General features: G+C 36.3%; 3 protein-coding genes across 7 annotated transcripts; 1 reads left to right on the forward strand and 2 right to left on the reverse strand.

Moving 5' to 3' along the window:
• Positions 1-102: 102 nt before the first annotated feature.
• Positions 103-3,878, reverse strand: LOC123201252 (COP9 signalosome complex subunit 6a-like). Its single transcript, XM_044616666.1, has 9 exons — positions 3,549-3,878; positions 3,380-3,468; positions 3,200-3,293; positions 3,032-3,093; positions 2,857-2,935; positions 2,664-2,756; positions 1,829-1,929; positions 929-984; positions 103-538 (listed from the first exon to the last, which is right to left on the reverse strand). Exons 1-9 carry the CDS (start codon positions 3,814-3,816, stop codon positions 457-459), a joined length of 924 nt encoding a protein of 307 aa, XP_044472601.1. The 5' UTR covers positions 3,817-3,878; the 3' UTR covers positions 103-456.
• Positions 3,879-3,994: 116 nt separating this feature from the next.
• LOC123201251 (peroxisome biogenesis protein 5) lies at positions 3,995-11,907 on the forward strand. 5 transcript variants are annotated; one of them, XM_044616662.1, is made up of 15 exons: positions 3,995-4,248; positions 4,412-4,543; positions 4,654-4,795; positions 4,897-5,090; positions 5,369-5,620; positions 6,062-6,178; positions 7,063-7,229; positions 7,707-7,901; positions 8,500-8,746; positions 9,265-9,349; positions 9,595-9,704; positions 10,166-10,390; positions 11,176-11,223; positions 11,316-11,410; positions 11,523-11,907. In XM_044616662.1, exons 1-15 carry the CDS (start codon positions 4,126-4,128, stop codon positions 11,599-11,601), a joined length of 2,211 nt encoding a protein of 736 aa, XP_044472597.1. In that variant the 5' UTR covers positions 3,995-4,125; the 3' UTR covers positions 11,602-11,907. The 5 variants fall into 5 exon arrangements, with proteins under 5 accessions (XP_044472597.1, XP_044472595.1, XP_044472599.1 ...); XM_044616660.1 differs by having other exon boundaries at positions 3,996-4,248; positions 11,176-11,241; XM_044616663.1 differs by having other exon boundaries at positions 3,997-4,248; positions 7,063-7,230; positions 7,729-7,901; positions 11,176-11,241.
• Positions 11,908-14,672: 2,765 nt separating this feature from the next.
• Positions 14,673-15,974, reverse strand: LOC123201303 (scarecrow-like protein 18). Its single transcript, XM_044616749.1, has one exon. The coding sequence runs from the start codon at positions 15,972-15,974 to the stop codon at positions 14,673-14,675; it is 1,302 nt and encodes a 433-aa protein (XP_044472684.1).
• Between the last annotated feature and the right edge of the window lie 2,125 nt (positions 15,975-18,099).

Raw genomic sequence — 18,099 nt, forward strand, 5'->3', positions numbered from 1 at the left:
ATGCCTTCATTTATCCTTCCGGTTTTTTATAGAGATGCTGGTTTTTCAAAGACTAAATGAATGTAACTGACTCCAAGAATGATGGTTATGGGAGCAGAGCAATGACCAAAGAACTAACATATATTGGTGCCTGTCAGCATAGCAAAGGTTTATCAAAACATTATGGGTACATTTTGACTGCTTAGAACGGGATGCTGGAACACGCACCAGCAGGCAGGGCCAACTCTGTCACCTCCAGGTGAATCATAAGTAAACAGAGCAATATGCAAATCCAGAACAGGACGCGGGAAAAATGAGAAAAAAACAAATAAATTTAGGTTTCTATTTCTTTTTTGAATTGTCTGAGGTCCGAGCAATATAATTCCTAGGCTTCCATGTGCTCTGCATTCCCAAATAAATAGCAGCTGCAGGGAGTCAACTAGTCAACAAATCTCCGAAAGCAAGAGCAAGCAGCTTTCAGATAAATGCAGTCCTTCCACCCCTACGACTGTGCCTGTCATATGCAATGTTGAATTTGTCCACCAACTCGTTCATTGTACTGCCAAAAATTAATAATAATAATATTAATAAATAATTAATCCATGCTCTAGAGCATGGATACAGAAGAAATAAATGTTTGTCAAAAAACCATTACGAGTAGACTCCAGTATGTTCACCCATTCCAAACATAGATAAAAGAACAAACATACCAGCTCCAATGTTCAGAGAGTCTTCGAAAGTACTTGGGTATAAATAAAGATGGTAAGTTCCATTCAACCACAAAACATAAATCTATAAGATAGCCAACTACATTAAGCAAAGTTACATGGCCAATTCAACCCTCCCAACTTCCAATGATCTTTTTCATTTGCACCACACTTATAATGGACATTAAAAGTTTGACTCTTTTCATCAGACGCAGATAAGGAGAGAAAGGTTAGTATCATACCTTGCACAGTTGGTGAACATAGCCAAGTAAGCAATCAACAGTGTATCGTTATATTCCTACAACAGAAAAAGGGGAATTTCATTAACCATCAATGATAAGATAACACATTAATCTTTATCATATTTCATACTTGCATAGTATTACAACTTAAAATCTTGAAAAAAATGTTAGTTAAAAAGAATCAAAGATAAATACAACGATACACAGATTTTCTCACATTTTATGTAACAAATGAAGAAATCACAATCCACAAGAAATATTAGGAAAGATTATACCAGACCAGAAATTGCAGAATTTCACCCTTTCACGAGGCCGATTGTACATGCCATTAAAGTTTCTACATAAGGGATTTAACCATCCTTGAAGTCACAAATTGAAACCCTTTACTACCATCATTAGAAACCTTATCTTCTCTAATTACCATTACCTTCATCACAATATAGTCAAGCCCAAGCTGCACCTATATATTTCATTGAAGCCACAGGTCTTCAATACCAACATGTTCTTTAAGGTTCTAATGTAGAATATTGCTGTCATTAATTGACATTACCACCATGTTATATCAGTTTTACCAAGTTAAACCTAAACCCTTACATCTGTAGAGCTATTGGCCATTTTGTTGGACTCTTTAAGGTTTGATGCTTGCTGTTCAGTCCCATAACATTGGGGGGTGTGGTGCTGACTATGTGTGTGTGTGTGTGTGTGTTTTATTCTGGACTTCATGAATTCTAAGTGCCAACATAAAAAGCACTCTTGATTATAAGTTGTCTTCCATCGTTCATAAAATGATCTTCCTAGGGCACAAAACTGTTCTTTTGCAGGGCAGTAATTAGCAGCTTTATGAGGGTGCTCCAGGTAGACTATTATGCAAAAACCAAAAAAGGAAGAGATTGCACTCACCATCAAAAAATCATCTTGAAATTTTTCTGATTCAATGGCTGGCAATCTTCTCAGAAGGCTTGATACTTGCCTTAGCAAAGAATTCTCACAAGGAATATCACCTGTGTTTAAACACAAAAAGCAATTAATGAACTGTGGCATTTTATCATCCATCTAATGGGTTGTTGAACGATAACTTTATTGAGAAGAAAAGTTTCACATTTCTGTTACAAAGGAATTATGCCTATATGCACTTGTCTAAACATATTTATACTACATTTAATAAGAGGGAATGAGAAAGAAAAAGTAGAGAACAAAGGAGAATCAACCTTTCTCCAGTTTGTTGGTTGATAGAATGAAGAGGAGAGTGAAGTTAATTGCCAATTTTTATGATTTAGTATCCTCCAAATAGGGAAGAGATGAGAATCATTATATGTTAATTTAGAGTCATTTGACCATTATATATAAACTTGTTTAAACTATCCATGACTACTGATATTTGTAACTTCTAAGTATGATAAAAATAAATCCTTTCCTTCAATGAGATTAATTTTTTCCATGCCTAATCTGCTCGCCTAACTTAGTATTGTTATTTTTTGGTGGATTTGGAGGCATGATATACCCCATATCCCCTCCCACTCATCATTCCTTCTGAATTAAAGAGGACAATTCGGTGCCCTCTATTCCTTTTTCCTTCCTTTATCCTATTTTATTCCAATCCAAAAGTACAGTCCCAGCTTAAGATGAGGTTAATGATATTCTATGTATTAATCCCTTTTGTATCATTGGCTCATGGATTGTTTGCTCTCTTACATTAACATAAATGGACTTCAAGCCTACAGAAATAATTTCATACCTTTCTGCATTGCAAGGAGATAGTGATGAAGTACCCTGATTCTGCTATTAAGCATCTTGATAGCACTATGTATGCCAGTAAGGTGAGCAGCCACTGTAGACACAGAATATATTAACATTAACCACACATGAAATGAAAACTTGCTGAAAGAACATCTTTCCTTTTAGAAAAGGCACAGGAAAAATTCACTCACACTGAGTTGCTGCTGAACCTCCATCAGAGGGTTTTAAATGTGCAACATGATCAACGGATATCCTTTCAGCTTCTACCGTCTTCAAATTGAAAACAGACAAGAAAACAATTCACTCAGCAGTAACTCTATATTTTCATAGGAAATAGGGTGCTAGAGTCGAATGGTTGAATTGTACCTCAATAGTATAGCTTGCACGAACAAAAATAAGCTGTGGAATCCCATCTATGACATGCAGCTCTGAGTATTTTTAACAATCAACACCCATAGAAATAGAGCAATTAGCATGTGCAATATAAATCAACCATAACAAGATTGAATTTTGATCACGACACAGCTTTGTTACCGCTTTCGTATATAGTGATAGGGAGATCCTTTTGGGCATGATTGATTGCAGGATTGAGAAGAACATAAACGGGGCTTTCATTGATATCCATCAACTGTTAAGCATGGCCTTATTAAATTCGAAAAGCTAATAAACTAAACTCAAAGAAAATAAAATAAAACAAAACACACATTAACATACAGCTTTATGGATGTGCATATCAGATTCCTTCGCATCACTTCCTGTAGAGTACCATCCAAGTATATAAAAGTGCGGGAAAACCTTTTTATCTGTTAAAGTTAACAACACACAATCATAAACCCTAAATAAAAAAAAGTGTTTAAAAAAAAAAAAAAAGAAGGTTACATACAAAGCTCTTGCTTCTTCTCGAGGAAAGCACGGTCGAGGGAGTGAGTGAAAGAATCATAGAGAAGCTCAAAACTGTTGAAGATCTCAACGGTGCGTCCTCTTTGAATACCTATAACGCATCCGTAGACACGAGGCTGGATACTGTTGTTAGTAGTAACGGAAGAGGGAGGGTTCATCTGAGATTTTACTCTAGTGTAGTGATCCGAGATGTTTACTATAACCAGCGGATGTAGCTTGAATGTTAATCCACTGCTGGAAGATGACGCCATTCCTCTCTCTTTCCCCCTTGCTCTTCGTCTCTGACTCTGAGTGACGCAGAGAGTCGGGGGATCGGGAATTCATATCATATGGGTTGGGCCTGGTAGGCCCAAGTTCATAATTTTTTTATTTATCTGCAAGTGAACCGAGTGGAATGGAGTGATAAATTAATTATTTTATATAAATACAAATAAATATAAGAGATTGAATAGTGGCAGGCAAGGCAGCCGCTCTTCTCCAGCAGACCCAGCTTTCTCCATAATTGAATTCATAAAATAAAAATAAAATTTAGTATAAGAAGAATAACAAATTAAAGAGTCATGGCGATGCGTGAGCTTGTTACAGGTGGAGCTGCTTGTGCTGCTTCTGGATCTTCTTCTTCTTCTTCTAATCCTCTTGGTGCTCTCGCCAACGCTCTTATCGGCACTTCTTCTAAGACTCAGGTCTTCTTTCTTCTTATAACTCAATTTTTTTGTTGATTTTTCACTTTTTTCGTATAATATCGTTCCCCAAATTGTTGGTCGAGAAACTGAATTATGATTGTTTGATTGAATTTGATGTAAATTTAAGCATATATATCATCATCATCATAATAATAATGAACAGGAGAGGCTGAAAGAGATACCTACAGCCACACCAACAACTTCCGATTCTCAGTTCTACTCTGAAACCAGTAACCATTTCACAGCGCTTCCTGGTTCTGAGTTTGACCACCAACTTCTGCAACCTAATGCTCAGGTTCCTTCTTCTTGATAATTCTAGTTATTATTACTTCAAAATTATCTTTTTTAATTTTAATTTTAATTTTTATTTATGCACTTATGAGTTTCTTGTTGGTATTGTCTTAGGTCTCAGAATTTCTTGGTGGCTTCCGCTCGGGTAATCATAATGGATTTTCAGATGTTTGGAATGAGATTCAGCTTCAATCTCAACCTTCCTTCGAGAATTTTCCTCCTCCTCCTCCTCCTCAGCTTCAACCTACTTTGGAGGGTATGCACTTCTTTGGAAATCTTATTTAGAATGGAAATGTATTCCTTTTTGTTGGATAATAATGGCTTTTGGATGCTTCTTGCTCTTTTACCTTTGTGCAGGACCGCCGCAAAGAGTGTTATCAAGTTTTCTGCATTCCTTTGTTGAGAGTAGTCGTGGTGGTGTTCCTTTTCGTCCTACTTCGCTTCCACTATTAGGTTTATCTGAAGGCGACAAGCAGTGCATACGTGATCGTAGCAGCATTATGGCTCGCCATTTTTTTGCTGATAAGAGTGAAGATTTTATCAATGCTCAGGTTGTCTTCTTAGTTTTAATTTAACCTTCAATTGATTTGCTTAACACTAATCTACCTTTCTTTTTGATGTGGTTCTCTGTACTGAACCTAGAATTGGCTATATTTGCACAGACAACCTGATTTTTCTAGCTTTGCCATTTTCCTTACTGCTGAGAACTATATATTTTCATGAGAATTGAATATGAGAATTTTGGTAATTTTGAACTCTCAAATTTGAAAGATTTTGTTGCCTCTTTCTAATTGAATTTGGATGCCCAAATTGTGTTATTTTTTTCCAGGTAAATTCATTATTGTCTTCTTTAGAGATTGACAGCGATGCCCGTGTTAAGGGACCTTTGCCTGGTAGGTATCGTGAGCTGGAAGATTATTGGAATGAATCCCAAGGTATGCTTAAACCTGGTCCTCAACCTGCCGATGGATGGGTTGCTGAATATAGCCAGCACAGAGCAGCACATGACAATCCTAATGCTTGGGCTCACTCATTTGAACAACAACATGGTGTGAATGGGTGGGCATCTGAATTTGAGCAAGTAAGCATCATAGTTAGCATCTACAATTTGCATAATATGTTTATGTATTCTTGTTGTCGGTAGTATCAATTTACTTAAACATGTTACTCCATCATCTTGGAGCTTTTGATGCTTATATCTGTTAATGGTGGAGTTGCCAGCTACCAAGCATCAATGCCAAAACATGAAGACACCCTAAACCTTGCTGGGTGTCCTCATTTTTAGGTGTTGCTTTTCAGATATTGAATGTTCTTGTTTGCACTTAATAGTTTAATCTTGCATCTTTGATTTTACTTTTTACCCCCTTAGTCAATAAATCACTGCCTTACTATTTCTTTTATAACTTTTTCTTGTTTGGTTAAACTAATGACATTGCCTTGGTATTACTTATTTTATTTGTTTATTTATTTATTGTGTTGTTGTTGACGATGTTGTTCTCTAATTCTTCTTAATTGGTTCTAGGAACAATCTCAGTTGGCATCAGTAGATCAATTGAGAGGTGTGAATATTTCGAATGCGATGGAGCAAACTCGTATGCTTGCACATACACTTGCTCAAAATAATGATCCTAAATTTCAGGTTTATATACTTTATCATGACTTAAGATTTCCATATGAAGTGCTTGTCTCAATGTTTTCCCACTTGATTGCCATGGTCTGGTGTAAGTTAGTTCTATAATTGGTACTGCTCTGGTGGATGTTACTGTCATTTGATGGATATATTCCTCTGAGCAATGTACCTTTCAGAAGTTTAGGATAGTAAATTAGTTCCATTCACATTAAGATCCCCAACTCTTTGTTAGAAGGCCAGTAGTTGTTGTGAATGATGACTTTATCTTTGTTCCTGACAAAGTTACTGTAGGATGGGCTTTTTGGCTGGGTCTCTGTGTTGAGATCAATGGTCAAGAATATTAAGTTGTACTATGAACTGAATACAAGAATTTGAAGTACCTTCCAAAGGCTAATTCTTTACATTGTCTAGAAGATGCAAGAACTGATGTGAAGAAACTATCATTTGACATTGCCCATCTTGATGTGTAGTATTTTAAAGAAAGTCTGTCATCTTCTTGTCACCTCTTCCTTCATCATTCTAGGGCCTTCAAATTTATGGCTTTTCCATGTTCTTTTGATCCTCTACATATAGAGAATGATTTTGCAATTTGGGCAGGGAAAGAGGCTACATCTCTTTGGAGATGTATGATTTAAGCTATTCTTTGGGTTGTATGGAAAGAAACAAATAATCATGTTTTTGGTGGGGAAGGAGGCAATGATGGTGGCTTTTGGGACAATAGTTTGATTTTTTGTCTCTGTGGTTTTCAGTTTCAAGACTGTTTTTTTTTTCCTTTTGGCGTCCCAATTAACAAGTTTCGGGCTAGTTTTGTGTCGTATCAATAGCTATGATGTGTGTATGCAATTTTTTTGCTTTCATATTAGATACCAATGATACTTTTGGGGGGCATGCAGAATTCAAAGTTTCTTCAATTTGTGTCAAGGATGAGTCGGGGTGAACTTATTATTGATGATAATCAAGTCAAAGCAGCTCCGATGTCTGCTCCTGGGGATTGGGCAGTTGAATACCAACAACAGTATGATGGGGGTCCAGATTGGGCTAGAGAATTTAAACACAATGATGTAAGTGTAGAATCAGTTGAAGAATGATGCACCCATTTATTGTTAAATTCTTATAGTGATATTTTGGCTAATAAATAAAGATATATTGGCTCACATTTGTGTGTGTGATGTATCTATTTGTCTGTTTAGTGTTCATCTTAGTACTAAAAGGTATGGTTGGGATGCCCTATAAATCTTTTTGCTGTTTATATTCTTCTTGCTTGATATTTGGTATGCTTTGTGTGCTGAAACTGCATTACATGAACCTCTAAGTTGAAGTAACGACTTATAAAGTAGAATACAATGTTGTATCATTGTTTTAGTTATGCTTATTTTATTTTTGGGTTAAACCAGGTCTGACTGATGTTGATGTACCCAGATCTATTTTTATAGAGTTTCTTATGATAATTGTGCTTTATGTTCTCTCAAAGCTTTGAATTAAATAAATCTTTAGTTTTTTTCTACAAAAAAGCAGATATTTATTTTGGTTGCTTTTTGTTTTCCCTTGGAGCTAAACAGTGGGTGGATGAGTTTGCTGTGGAACAAGAGCAGCATGGTACAGTTGACGATCAGTGGGTCAATGAATTCTCCAAATTGCATGTTAATGATTGGGTGGAAGAATTTGGGCAGCAAGTTGGTGATGCTTCTCTAGGGGATACTTCGGCTGATAGTTGGGTGAATGCATATGATGAGTAAGTCTAGTATATGTGCTTTTATTCCTTTTGGACAACTAGTGAATTGTACAGATTGATAGTCACATCTTCCTTAATGTGTTTAATGGATTGTTTCCAGAATATGTCTTCTTTGAATTGTGGCTTGACTTGTAAGTGTAAGCTTGTAGGTAAAAGTGCAACCATAGTATTTAAATGTAAAATGCTATAACCTCAAACACTGCAGTAAAGACATAAATTATAGCTTTTTTTAATTATAACAGGAAGATTTGGACACATGACCTTTTAATTGATTTATCTTTGATACTATATTAGAACACTATTAAACCTGAATGTCTAACCTTACAACTTGGAGCTTAACTGTCAAATTTCAACTCCTGACCTATTATAGTAAGTCATTAACTGGTAGGTTTCCCTTCCACTGAATATCAGTAATTTGAGGCTTTTTCTGAGTTGACTAATTCTGATCTATACTTATTTAAATGGTTCAGACTTCAAATGATTGTCCATCTGACAATGTAATCTCAGAGTTGGAACTTTTATCTTTTTCATTGTTTTTCTTCAATGGTTTGATTTCCAAGCTCAGTAATTTGAAATCATAGCTGGTATTAAATTGTAGTTTCTTAAACGAGCAAGTGGCTACCAAGCAGTGGTCAGATGCTTCAAGGCGGGTCTACGTCTTTTCAGATATGAATCCTTATGTTGGTCATCCTAACCCTTTAAAAGAAGGCCAAGAGCTGTTCCGCAAAGGGCTTTTGAGTGAAGCAGTACTTGCTCTAGAGGCTGAAGTTTTGAAAAACCCTGACAATGCTGAAGGTTGGAGGTTACTTGGAATAGCGCATGCAGAGAATGATGATGATCAACAGGTTATTCAACGTTCATGAATTTTTTATTTCCTTTGGATGATACAAACAACTATCTATAGCATCCATATTGATTGTTTTGAGCCATTTTACTTGTGTGAAGTTTTTCATGTCCCTTTTTTGTTGCCAGAAAAAAAAAAATCAAGTGTGAGATTTTTGAAACTTAATATGCCTTGTTCAAAGATGAATGCTGGAATTAAATGAGAACAATCTACCTTTTCTATATTTCTGTCAACCCACCCCTCCAGTTGTCTTTTTACAAAAATAAGTTTTTGCTATTAAGCCTATCCAATGAAACATGGAATGAGTCGAGACTGTTGAAAAGTTTTACAAGAAATTAGAGATTGCTTACTTTGCAAGAAATTAGCTTCAGCTTATATATTTGATCTTGGTTGTGGTTGGTGGTTATCTGCTCACCTAAGTTTTTCTTCATGAGGACCCTTGGCATAAGTTTGAACTTTGCTATTTTGCCCTGAGTTTACTTAGAGTTAGAACATAATAAATGACCGCTACTTGTGCAGGCTATTGCTGCAATGATGCGTGCACAGGAAGCTGATCCTACAAATCTGGAAGTGCTTCTTGCTCTTGGTGTGAGTCATACAAATGGTTGGTAATTGTTCCTCTGCATATTTACTGCACTTAAATCATATAAGCTTATTATTACCAGTACTTTCTTCAGTCATGATGCTTTATGTTAATTACCTTATGAGATTCTGTTGTTACATATAGCCTGATTTTATAGGTATAAAGAAATCTTTTTGACACCAAGCACCTAGAGTGGTATGGTAAAATAAAAACTTTGAATTAATAATAATCATATTCAAAAACTTAGTTGCGTATCAAAATTGCAGAGTTGGAACAGGCTGCTGCATTGAAATACTTGTATGGATGGCTGCATCATCATCCAAAATATGGAACACTGGCCACTCCAGAGCTTCCTGATTCTTTGTATTATGCTGATGTGAGTATTCTTTTTTTCTTTGGCAGTATGAATAACTTCTTTTATCACTCAGCTGACTGAACACACTGTAATAGGTAGTGCTTTCTGGAGAATGTCCCACCTCCTCCTTGGATATATTATAGTCCATTAGATCCTTTGCAGCCCTATGAAGTTAAAAGTAGAACCTTTGTAGTGAAATCCTGATAAACATGAGAGTTTTCACTGTAGTTTGTGTTAAATAAGTGAAACTAACTGGCAAAGTTTCAAACTCTCTCACCATTGAGGTATCTGATACCTTGACAAATATGCTGGGTTATAGTTTTCAGTTCATATGCAACACACATCTAAACCACTTAATATTATTTTAGTGTAGAACAATGGTGCATACCTTTTGGCAAAATTTATCGGTGACCACAAAATTCATTATGGACGATATAGCTCAAAGTTTCCTTGTTATATCAATTTATTTATGTGATATGCAGGTTTCTAGGTTATTCATTGAAGCCTCCCGTGTGTCACCTGATGATGCTGACATACACATAGTACTTGGTGTCTTGTACAACTTGTCCAGAGAGTATGACAAAGCCATTGAGTCCTTCCAGACAGCTTTGAAACTCAGGCCACAAGATTACTCTCTTTGGAACAAACTCGGTGCAACACAAGCCAATAGTGTTCAGAGTGCTGATGCAATATTGGCGTATCAACAGGTAAGCCCTGCAATTAGCCCATCAGTCTAAACATCTGTGAGATTTTATTCCTACTATTTTGTCTCATATTTGCATTTGAACTTAGTTCTGGTATTAGGATGCAAAGGGTTGAAGATGTTGTAGGGATAGTGTGGAAGAGCTGTCAGTGGACTTAAACTTTTTAGGCTTTCTTGAATTGGAGCCTGTCAATATAGTTAGTCCTTGAAAACCCACTGGAGTCTATTTTAGTTTCTTTGATTGCATATAACTTCTTTCGAAAAACATATTAATGTTAGAATTCCTTTTGTTGGTCACTTGTAATTAGAGTTTTGTTGCACATGTACTTCATTGTATTTTAAACAGTTTGTTCAGCTGTGTTAAGTGTTTACTGTCTTTTCAAAATCTGTTTTTTTTTTTTGGGTAATTATTGAGGAAACGTTTTAACTCGTGGGATGCTTCATTTGGGTTACTGTGTATTTTTCAAAAATGTTATTCTAGGTTAGTTTGCATTATCTGTTGTAAAAAATTGTTGGAAACCATACGTCTGAAAGTCTGGTTTCTCCCCCATCTCCTTGCAGTACTTTATGTTAATATCACAAGCAATAACCTGTTGGTGTTTGAGGAATTTTATATCAAGATTTATCTGTTTCATGAATCATTCATAATTTCATTGTCTTTGTTCTTATGCAAGAATTAAATTAAGAATTGTATTTTCTACTGAGACATTTTTCCCTCTTTACCTGGGACCTTTCCTTTTGAGACTTGATTCTGATATTTTATTTTTTGGTTTATCTCTTTGATTCCAGGCACTAGATTTAAAGCCTAACTATGTTCGTGCGTGGGCAAATATGGGTGTTAGTTATGCAAACCAGGTCTGTTGATTTATTTATTGTAAGGACATCAGAATCATGAATTGCTGACATGCAGAAACATATCTTTCATATAGGGTATGTATGAGGATTCAATTCGTTACTATGTTCGGGCACTAGCAATGAATCCCAAGTCGGATAATGCCTGGAAATATTTGAGTATTTCTTTAAGGTACTTTGGTCAAATCAAAGAAGTGTGTTTTTTGAAACTAATATGGTCAGCTGGTGTATATCCATTCAATCACAGCTTCCATCTAATATCATGTTTTATTGTTTTGTTGCAGTTCTGCTTCTAGGAATGACATGCTGGAAGCTTGCAATTTGCGTAATCTTGATGTCCTCCAAAAGGAGTTTCCCCTGTAATTGTTTAATTGATTGGTTTGTTGAATCCTAGGAGAAATTCTGGCATCATTTTGGTGAACAGCCCTGCGGGAGTATGGAGAGCTAGTGGAAGATGAAAAAACGTGGCCAGGAGTATTTTTCAAAATGTAACAAGTATATCCTGCTTGGGAGGTATATTTTAGTCCTTAATAAAAGCATGAAAAAGTAATGCTGTGTTGTGGAACTGGTTGGAAAAGAGATCAAAGTAGGCCATCTTGCAACTCATACATAGATGTTGTATTGAATATATGATCAATAAAACAAGTTAATGTTTCAGATTTAGAAACATGGATCCGTCTACTTGTGTGTGGATATTTCACATAAGGGAGGAAGAAAAGTGACTATCTCCGGCACAATACGGTGATAAATATTCAGCATTTTGAAACCTGTAAACCCAAAGTACTTTTAGCAAAAAATAAACTCTCACTAGTGGTGGATTCAAGCATATCTGAGTTTGCACAAGGATTCATTCAAGTTCAATTTGAATCTAAAAGGATTAATTTAAGATTAAGTCAAATTTGTTTAATTGATGAACAGTGATATCGGAGAAGAATAATAAGAATATTAGGTGAGCTAAGCTCTAGTACAGCGACGTTAGAGAGATGCTGATCTCAAGCTGATAGTTTGAAGCTTCAATTTGAGCTCAAATTTGTTTGAACCGGTCAACAATCTAAACTTTTGCTATTGTCCACCCTAGTGAAAACCCATATTTTTTAATTGAAGTACGTTAATTAATATTTGAATTGGAGCCTAGATTTGGCAGTTTAAGTGAGTAAAGAGTGGACAAACATTATCTTGTCGTAGAAAAGAGTTTTCACCCAAACTTAAAATACGTGGAAGAATCTGATTTTTGACTCATGTTGTACGTTATAGGGCGTTTTATTGTACGCGTTGTTGGGTTTGGGTTGCATAATCTTATATATATCTGGCTGATTTGACGGCACCATGCTGTGTTTATCAACCATCACTCAATCCACAATTTTTACCTTCAACTGATTAACTCTCACATGTAATAAATTTCCAACACCACACAGGGAACAAGACTTGAATGCTCATATAAAATTTACCAAAAAAGATTCAAGTATACGCATGGATGTGTTGTATGCCATACAGAAATGATGCACAGAATAATTCACAATGAATAACTTGACTCTGATAAATAGATTCTTATAAAATTTATCTATATTTTGATGTCATTTAATGTATGGACTTAAATAATTAAGTGGCGTTAGATTAGTACCAGTAGTACAAAAAATGATTGATTGGAATAGTTGATGACCAATTGTGGTTGGTCAGTTCCTACTGATCCTGGAATAGTCTTCTTTGTGGCACACACATAATCAAAAGCAAAATAATAATATATACATGTATATATGTTCATGCATAGAGTAAAGCAAATAAAACGTAAAGACTGAAGAGTGGAGTTGCTGATGAGAAGCATTAAAGAGATGAGGAAGATACCCACTACACATAAACAAATTATAAGCTACAAGGAATATCCTTATCCTAGCATTATGAACACCATTTTTAATGATAAAAATAATGCACCACAAATTGATGTATCATAGCAATAATTGCAAAGGGGTGTATGTGTATAGAATTCTATGACAAAAGCTGAGTCTCGTCCAAGAGGAAAGGTTACGTCTGAATGAGTTGGATTGATATAATTTCTGTCAAACCGTGCGTGCACAAACCCTAGATAGCCCACATCAACGCCCAACACGCAAGCTAAAGCTAAACTTTGTGATATGTCATCCCTTCCCTTCCCTTCCCTTCCCTTTGTGTTATGACCATCTTATCAATGTCAGCATGTTGAAACCTAAAAGCTTTAATTATTGTGGCATGTCTTATCATATCATCTATCTTTCTCTCCTTGCATCACTTTCAACTCATTTCATTACCCTTTCAACACAGCACTACAACTTATGCATATAAACTTGATCATAATATATATATATATATATATTTATTTATTTATAAAACAGTAGCTAGCTCTTGTATATGCGTATAAAACAGTTTATTATATGAACGAGGAGCTAGCTAGCCATTGGGAAACCAGTTTGTGTTGTGTGGTCCTTGAAAATCCAGAGCACGAGAGATCCCCAGCAGAAGAGGGTTTCCATATGCATGGTGGTAGAGGAGGCAAGTTAGGCATGAAAAATGCATAGTTTGAGCATTTTGATACTTTTGTTGAGGGGACAAACGGCAGAAATTAGGGTAATAAATGGTGTAATATGAAAGACAGCAACAGGCATATAAGGATGCTTAGTGCAGAAAACAAGAACCCTCATGCGTCCCTTCTTGAAAGCACACCATTAAAGGAGACAAAGGAATTTTGGGGAACAATGGCGCAACACTAATTGATATTATTACTTTAGTATGAGAGAGAAAAAGGAGGATAAGATAGCATTTTAAACAAGCAAGTGAAGCATCATTACCATTATATTATTATTGAAACAAATATGAACAAAACAAGCAACAGTCTAGAGGAAAATGGTGCTTCAAACTTTAAATGGAATATAAATATTTAAATATTTTAATTAAGATGATTGATCATGTTACACTTCACTTCGCACTTGTTACAGAAATATTAATTAAGAAAATGGCTATACTATAAAAGAGAGAAATTTAAGGAGTCAAGGGGAAACAAATAAAGTGTCAACGTACCCGACTATAAAATTATAGAGCAACATTCAGTTTCATCTCCCCGAGAAAGAACCAACTGAAGGTGCACGGTGAAGCTACCCACCTTGGCTGCCTCTGAAGCTACTGTTTTCATTTTCTACCAAAAAGATTTCATGCAACGTACAGAGATTCACGAGCATGCATAAGTTAACATAGCAGATTCATCAGTGAGAAAGAGGTTTGGACTCGTGTGGATCTCGACATGGGATTTCATGTTTCTGGGTTGGGTACAATGTTAAGCAAATACAGATGAAAAAAGGGCCTCAAGCATATATATCTATATTCCCCTTTTTCTTTATTTTAATATCAATTACTTCTTGTGGGTGTTTAGTCATAATCATAACATATATATATCTAGATTAATTATATTAGCGCCAGGATGATATTGAGAAAAGGGGACGATTCTGCCAACCTAGGAAGAAAGAATTGTTAAAAATCTGAAGCTGATAACCTTCTGAAGGATAATGAAGTCTTAAAAGGAGTTTTGCTTGAGACAAGGCAAAGGGGCTCAAGGGGACATTGGCGAAACCTGAGCTCCTAAGTATCACTTCCCATGACTCAAACCTCTCATGCCGCTCTCTTCTATTATCTCCCTCTGCCGCCACTATGTCTACTATTTCTCTTCCAAACCATATCTGCTCAACTGCCAGTCTCTCTCGGCTGTTGGGCGGCAAGGTCGCCTCCAGGGAATCAAAGATGGCTGTGTAGTGATCCAAGGCCTCCACAAATCTCTGCAAGAAAAGAGGGTGGTTGTGGTTGGCTTCTCTTTCTGCAATGGTTACCACTTTGGGGTTTAAAGCCTTGATTTTGTGGAGGAAAAGGCGCAGATCGCGAGAGTCATCCTTAAGAAGTCTATGTAGATATAAAACGCAGTTGACAGCCAAGGCCTCGTCTGGAAGGAGGGTGAGCGCTGAGGGAAGATAGCGAGCAACTGAAGTAGGGTCGTCATTAAGGATGAGAAGAGGGTGAAATTGGAATCTGAGGCCGAGAGTGTGTGCAAACTTCAAAAGGCGGTCACCAGTCCTCTGGAGGATGTTCAAATCGTGTCCTGTTCCGGTGATTCGAAGCATAGGAGGAGGGAGGAGAGTGTCGTTGGAACGCTCAGCTAAGGCCTGCATAAGAGGAGGCCATTGTACACCATGCATGATGTCAAAGTCGAGGATGTGGATAGCCTGTTGCCCTACTTCTATGGCTTCCAATATGGCCTGGTTAGCTGTAAGATGGCTGAATCTTATGAACGGTGTTATTTGGTTCAGGGATAGATAAGATGACTGAAGGGATGAATCAAAATTAGTGATATTGCTCATATTTGTTGCCGTGGTGGTGGTGGTGTTGGTAGTAATACTGGTAGTAGCATTACTTGTATTCAATATAAACGCACTAACGGTGGCGTGGGTGTGATTGGGGCGAAGAGAGAGAGCTCTAACAAATTGATGGACCAACCTTTCAGTAGAATCACCATAAGGAGAAGAGTGGGTGGACAAAATGGAGATGAGACGATGAGCAGCAGAGAAGTCTGAGTGAGAGATGAGCTCGGCACAACTGATCAGTAACTGGCGCATTTGGATTGCAGGTGAAGATGGTTGTGTAATCCGCCGGTATTGCAGATCTGTGGTTGAGGGATCTTCTTCTTGATGATCATGAGGAGATGGATTCAAGGAGCCAAGCATATTTCTTCTGTTTTCACTACTCATACACCAAACACTAGTAGTTAACTTTCTGAGTAGCCAGTTCCTGGCAAGGAACAATATATTTATATATATATGAATGAGAAATAGCAAGAAAGCAAACAAAGGGAGAGGTGGAGGTTAAATGGAGTACTGAAGTCTTCTGAAAATGAAAATAAAAAGAGGTTTACATTGCTTTGCTTTAATACTTATTCATAGGAGTATATTAATATTGAGAAGTGATGATGATGAAGCAGTTTGTATGACAGAACAAACATAATCTGCCAAAAACAGAAGGAACTGATACCAGATAGTACTAGTTAGAAATAGTAGCGGACTCTTCCTTCCCCTTCCCCCTCCACAACCAGAACAACCACTTTTCTATTTTAATTTCTTTATATATATTAATAAGCTAGCAAGCAAGCAAGCAATTGATGATGAGAATTACCTCAGTGGGCACAACGAAGTCGGCAAAGTCAAACAGAATCTCACAACCCCAGCTACCTAATTAATCCCAACACTATAATATATATATGTATATATATATGTATGTATGTATGTGTGTATGTATGTATGTATGTATAAAATGTGAGTGAATTAATAAAAGCGATCACACTTTATATATACTTATGTGCCTTGATAAAATAAATTTACCATATAACATAAGAATGTATAGATAAAAGTCAAAAGCAATTCCTCAGTGAGTTTGGATTTATGGATTTACGGTTTTAATGTGTTGAGCTGAAACAAGTACTTCACTTTTTTGGCGTGCATGAAATATGACATAAAAACAATAATATTAATTGATCCATTAAATTGTACTTGGATATTAATGGAGTAATCTTTTGGATATGGCCCCACCCTATTTGACAAGTCATCTGGGTATACACATGGAGATGCGAAATAGTATGAGAATGAAACATTGGTATGTAAATTAGCATATGTGAAACCAAAGTTGGGATCTGGAGCCGAGAAGCAAGTTGATTCCTTTAAGATTATCCCCAAAAGATGGAGTTTCTATATATACAAGAATGATCATCTTCCATGGTAAGAATGTTTCTAGGAGGGCTTTTTAGTGGCTCCTATTCGTGTACTCAATAACTGCTTCTCTCTATCTCATTCCAAGCCTAAAAATTCAGTCTTTTTTCTGAGTTAATTGTTACTTCTTCTCTATGTTATTGTAATTGATTTAAGTGGTAGATAGTATATGCATGATAATATATTAAATCAAAGGATGCATATCTACTATATCTATATAAATATATATTATGGGACAATGAAAATAAAAGAGGAGTAGGGTTTCAGTTTTTACCGAAAGTTCTGGTGAAATCAGAAGAGGTGGTGGATGTGAGTTGGATAAGAATATATTATATATAATAAAGATCTATATAAGAGGGACAAAATGGAGCAGTTCCATCCCAGCAACAAATACACGCAAAGCTTTAAATGTGGAAATACAAACTGCACAACTTTAACCTCAGTATTGGCTCAACCCTGACACCTGTTTTGCCTTTCTTGGATTCGCTATAGCTGGGTCATGAGTGGCTTTTCATTTCAGAAGATAGGGTAGAATATATAGACACATCCACACCCACAGCTAAATCACTTGTTTACGGCGTCAAGTAGCCGGTCAAATAAAACTACTGCTTGATTGGCCCAAGTATATAATATCTGAATTAAAAGTTTTGAAATGCAAATGCGAAGCAGTATGTGTGTGTGTGTATGTGTGTGTATATATATATATATATATAAAATAAGGATAATTAACTGATGTTTATGCGTAGTTGGGTAGGTAGCTAAGAGATGGCAATCACTGCCCAAACTTACTTGCAGGAAGGAAACCACCACCTTCTGGTGTCAGCAGTTGTGGACAGAGTTGATTATTAGCCCAAGCAACCAGACCTATTCCTTTTCCTATTCCAATCTTTCTTATCTTGTCCAGATGCCCACTGCACGTGCGTGTAATTAAAATGGCTGCTTTCTTTTTCTAACCACTAGTACTGTAATCGCTATTAGAATTCATAGCATCTTGGGTTGCAATGAAAAGCAAACCAATTAGCAACAAGTGAAGTGAGAGGACAAAAGAATTGCCGGAAAAGCCAAAAGACCAAATAACATCCCAGGCAAT

Source organism: Mangifera indica, chromosome 18 (genome assembly GCF_011075055.1).
Source record: "Mangifera indica cultivar Alphonso chromosome 18, CATAS_Mindica_2.1, whole genome shotgun sequence".
In the NCBI taxonomy this organism is placed as follows: Eukaryota; Viridiplantae; Streptophyta; class Magnoliopsida; order Sapindales; family Anacardiaceae; genus Mangifera; species Mangifera indica.

What these genes read in the sequence shown, in the direction of transcription:
- LOC123201252 (XM_044616666.1), bottom strand. Translation starts at nt 3,816, where the DNA reads ATGGCGTCATCTTCCAGCAGTGGATTAACATTCAAGCTACATCCGCTG. An exon ending in GTGCAAGCTATACTATTGAG is followed by an intron (nt 2,936 to 3,031) that starts GTACAATTCAAC and finishes TTCAATTTGAAG; the next exon opens with ACGGTAGAAGCTGAAAGGAT. An exon ending in TTCAAGATGATTTTTTGATG is followed by an intron (nt 985 to 1,828) that starts GTGAGTGCAATC and finishes TTTCTGTTGTAG; the next exon opens with GAATATAACGATACACTGTT.
- LOC123201251 (XM_044616660.1), top strand. Translation starts at nt 4,126, where the DNA reads ATGGCGATGCGTGAGCTTGTTACAGGTGGAGCTGCTTGTGCTGCTTCT. An exon ending in GGGCATCTGAATTTGAGCAA is followed by an intron (nt 5,621 to 6,061) that starts GTAAGCATCATA and finishes AATTGGTTCTAG; the next exon opens with GAACAATCTCAGTTGGCATC. An exon ending in ATAATGATCCTAAATTTCAG is followed by an intron (nt 6,179 to 7,062) that starts GTTTATATACTT and finishes GGGGGCATGCAG; the next exon opens with AATTCAAAGTTTCTTCAATT.
- LOC123201303 (XM_044616749.1), bottom strand. Translation starts at nt 15,974, where the DNA reads ATGCTTGGCTCCTTGAATCCATCTCCTCATGATCATCAAGAAGAAGAT.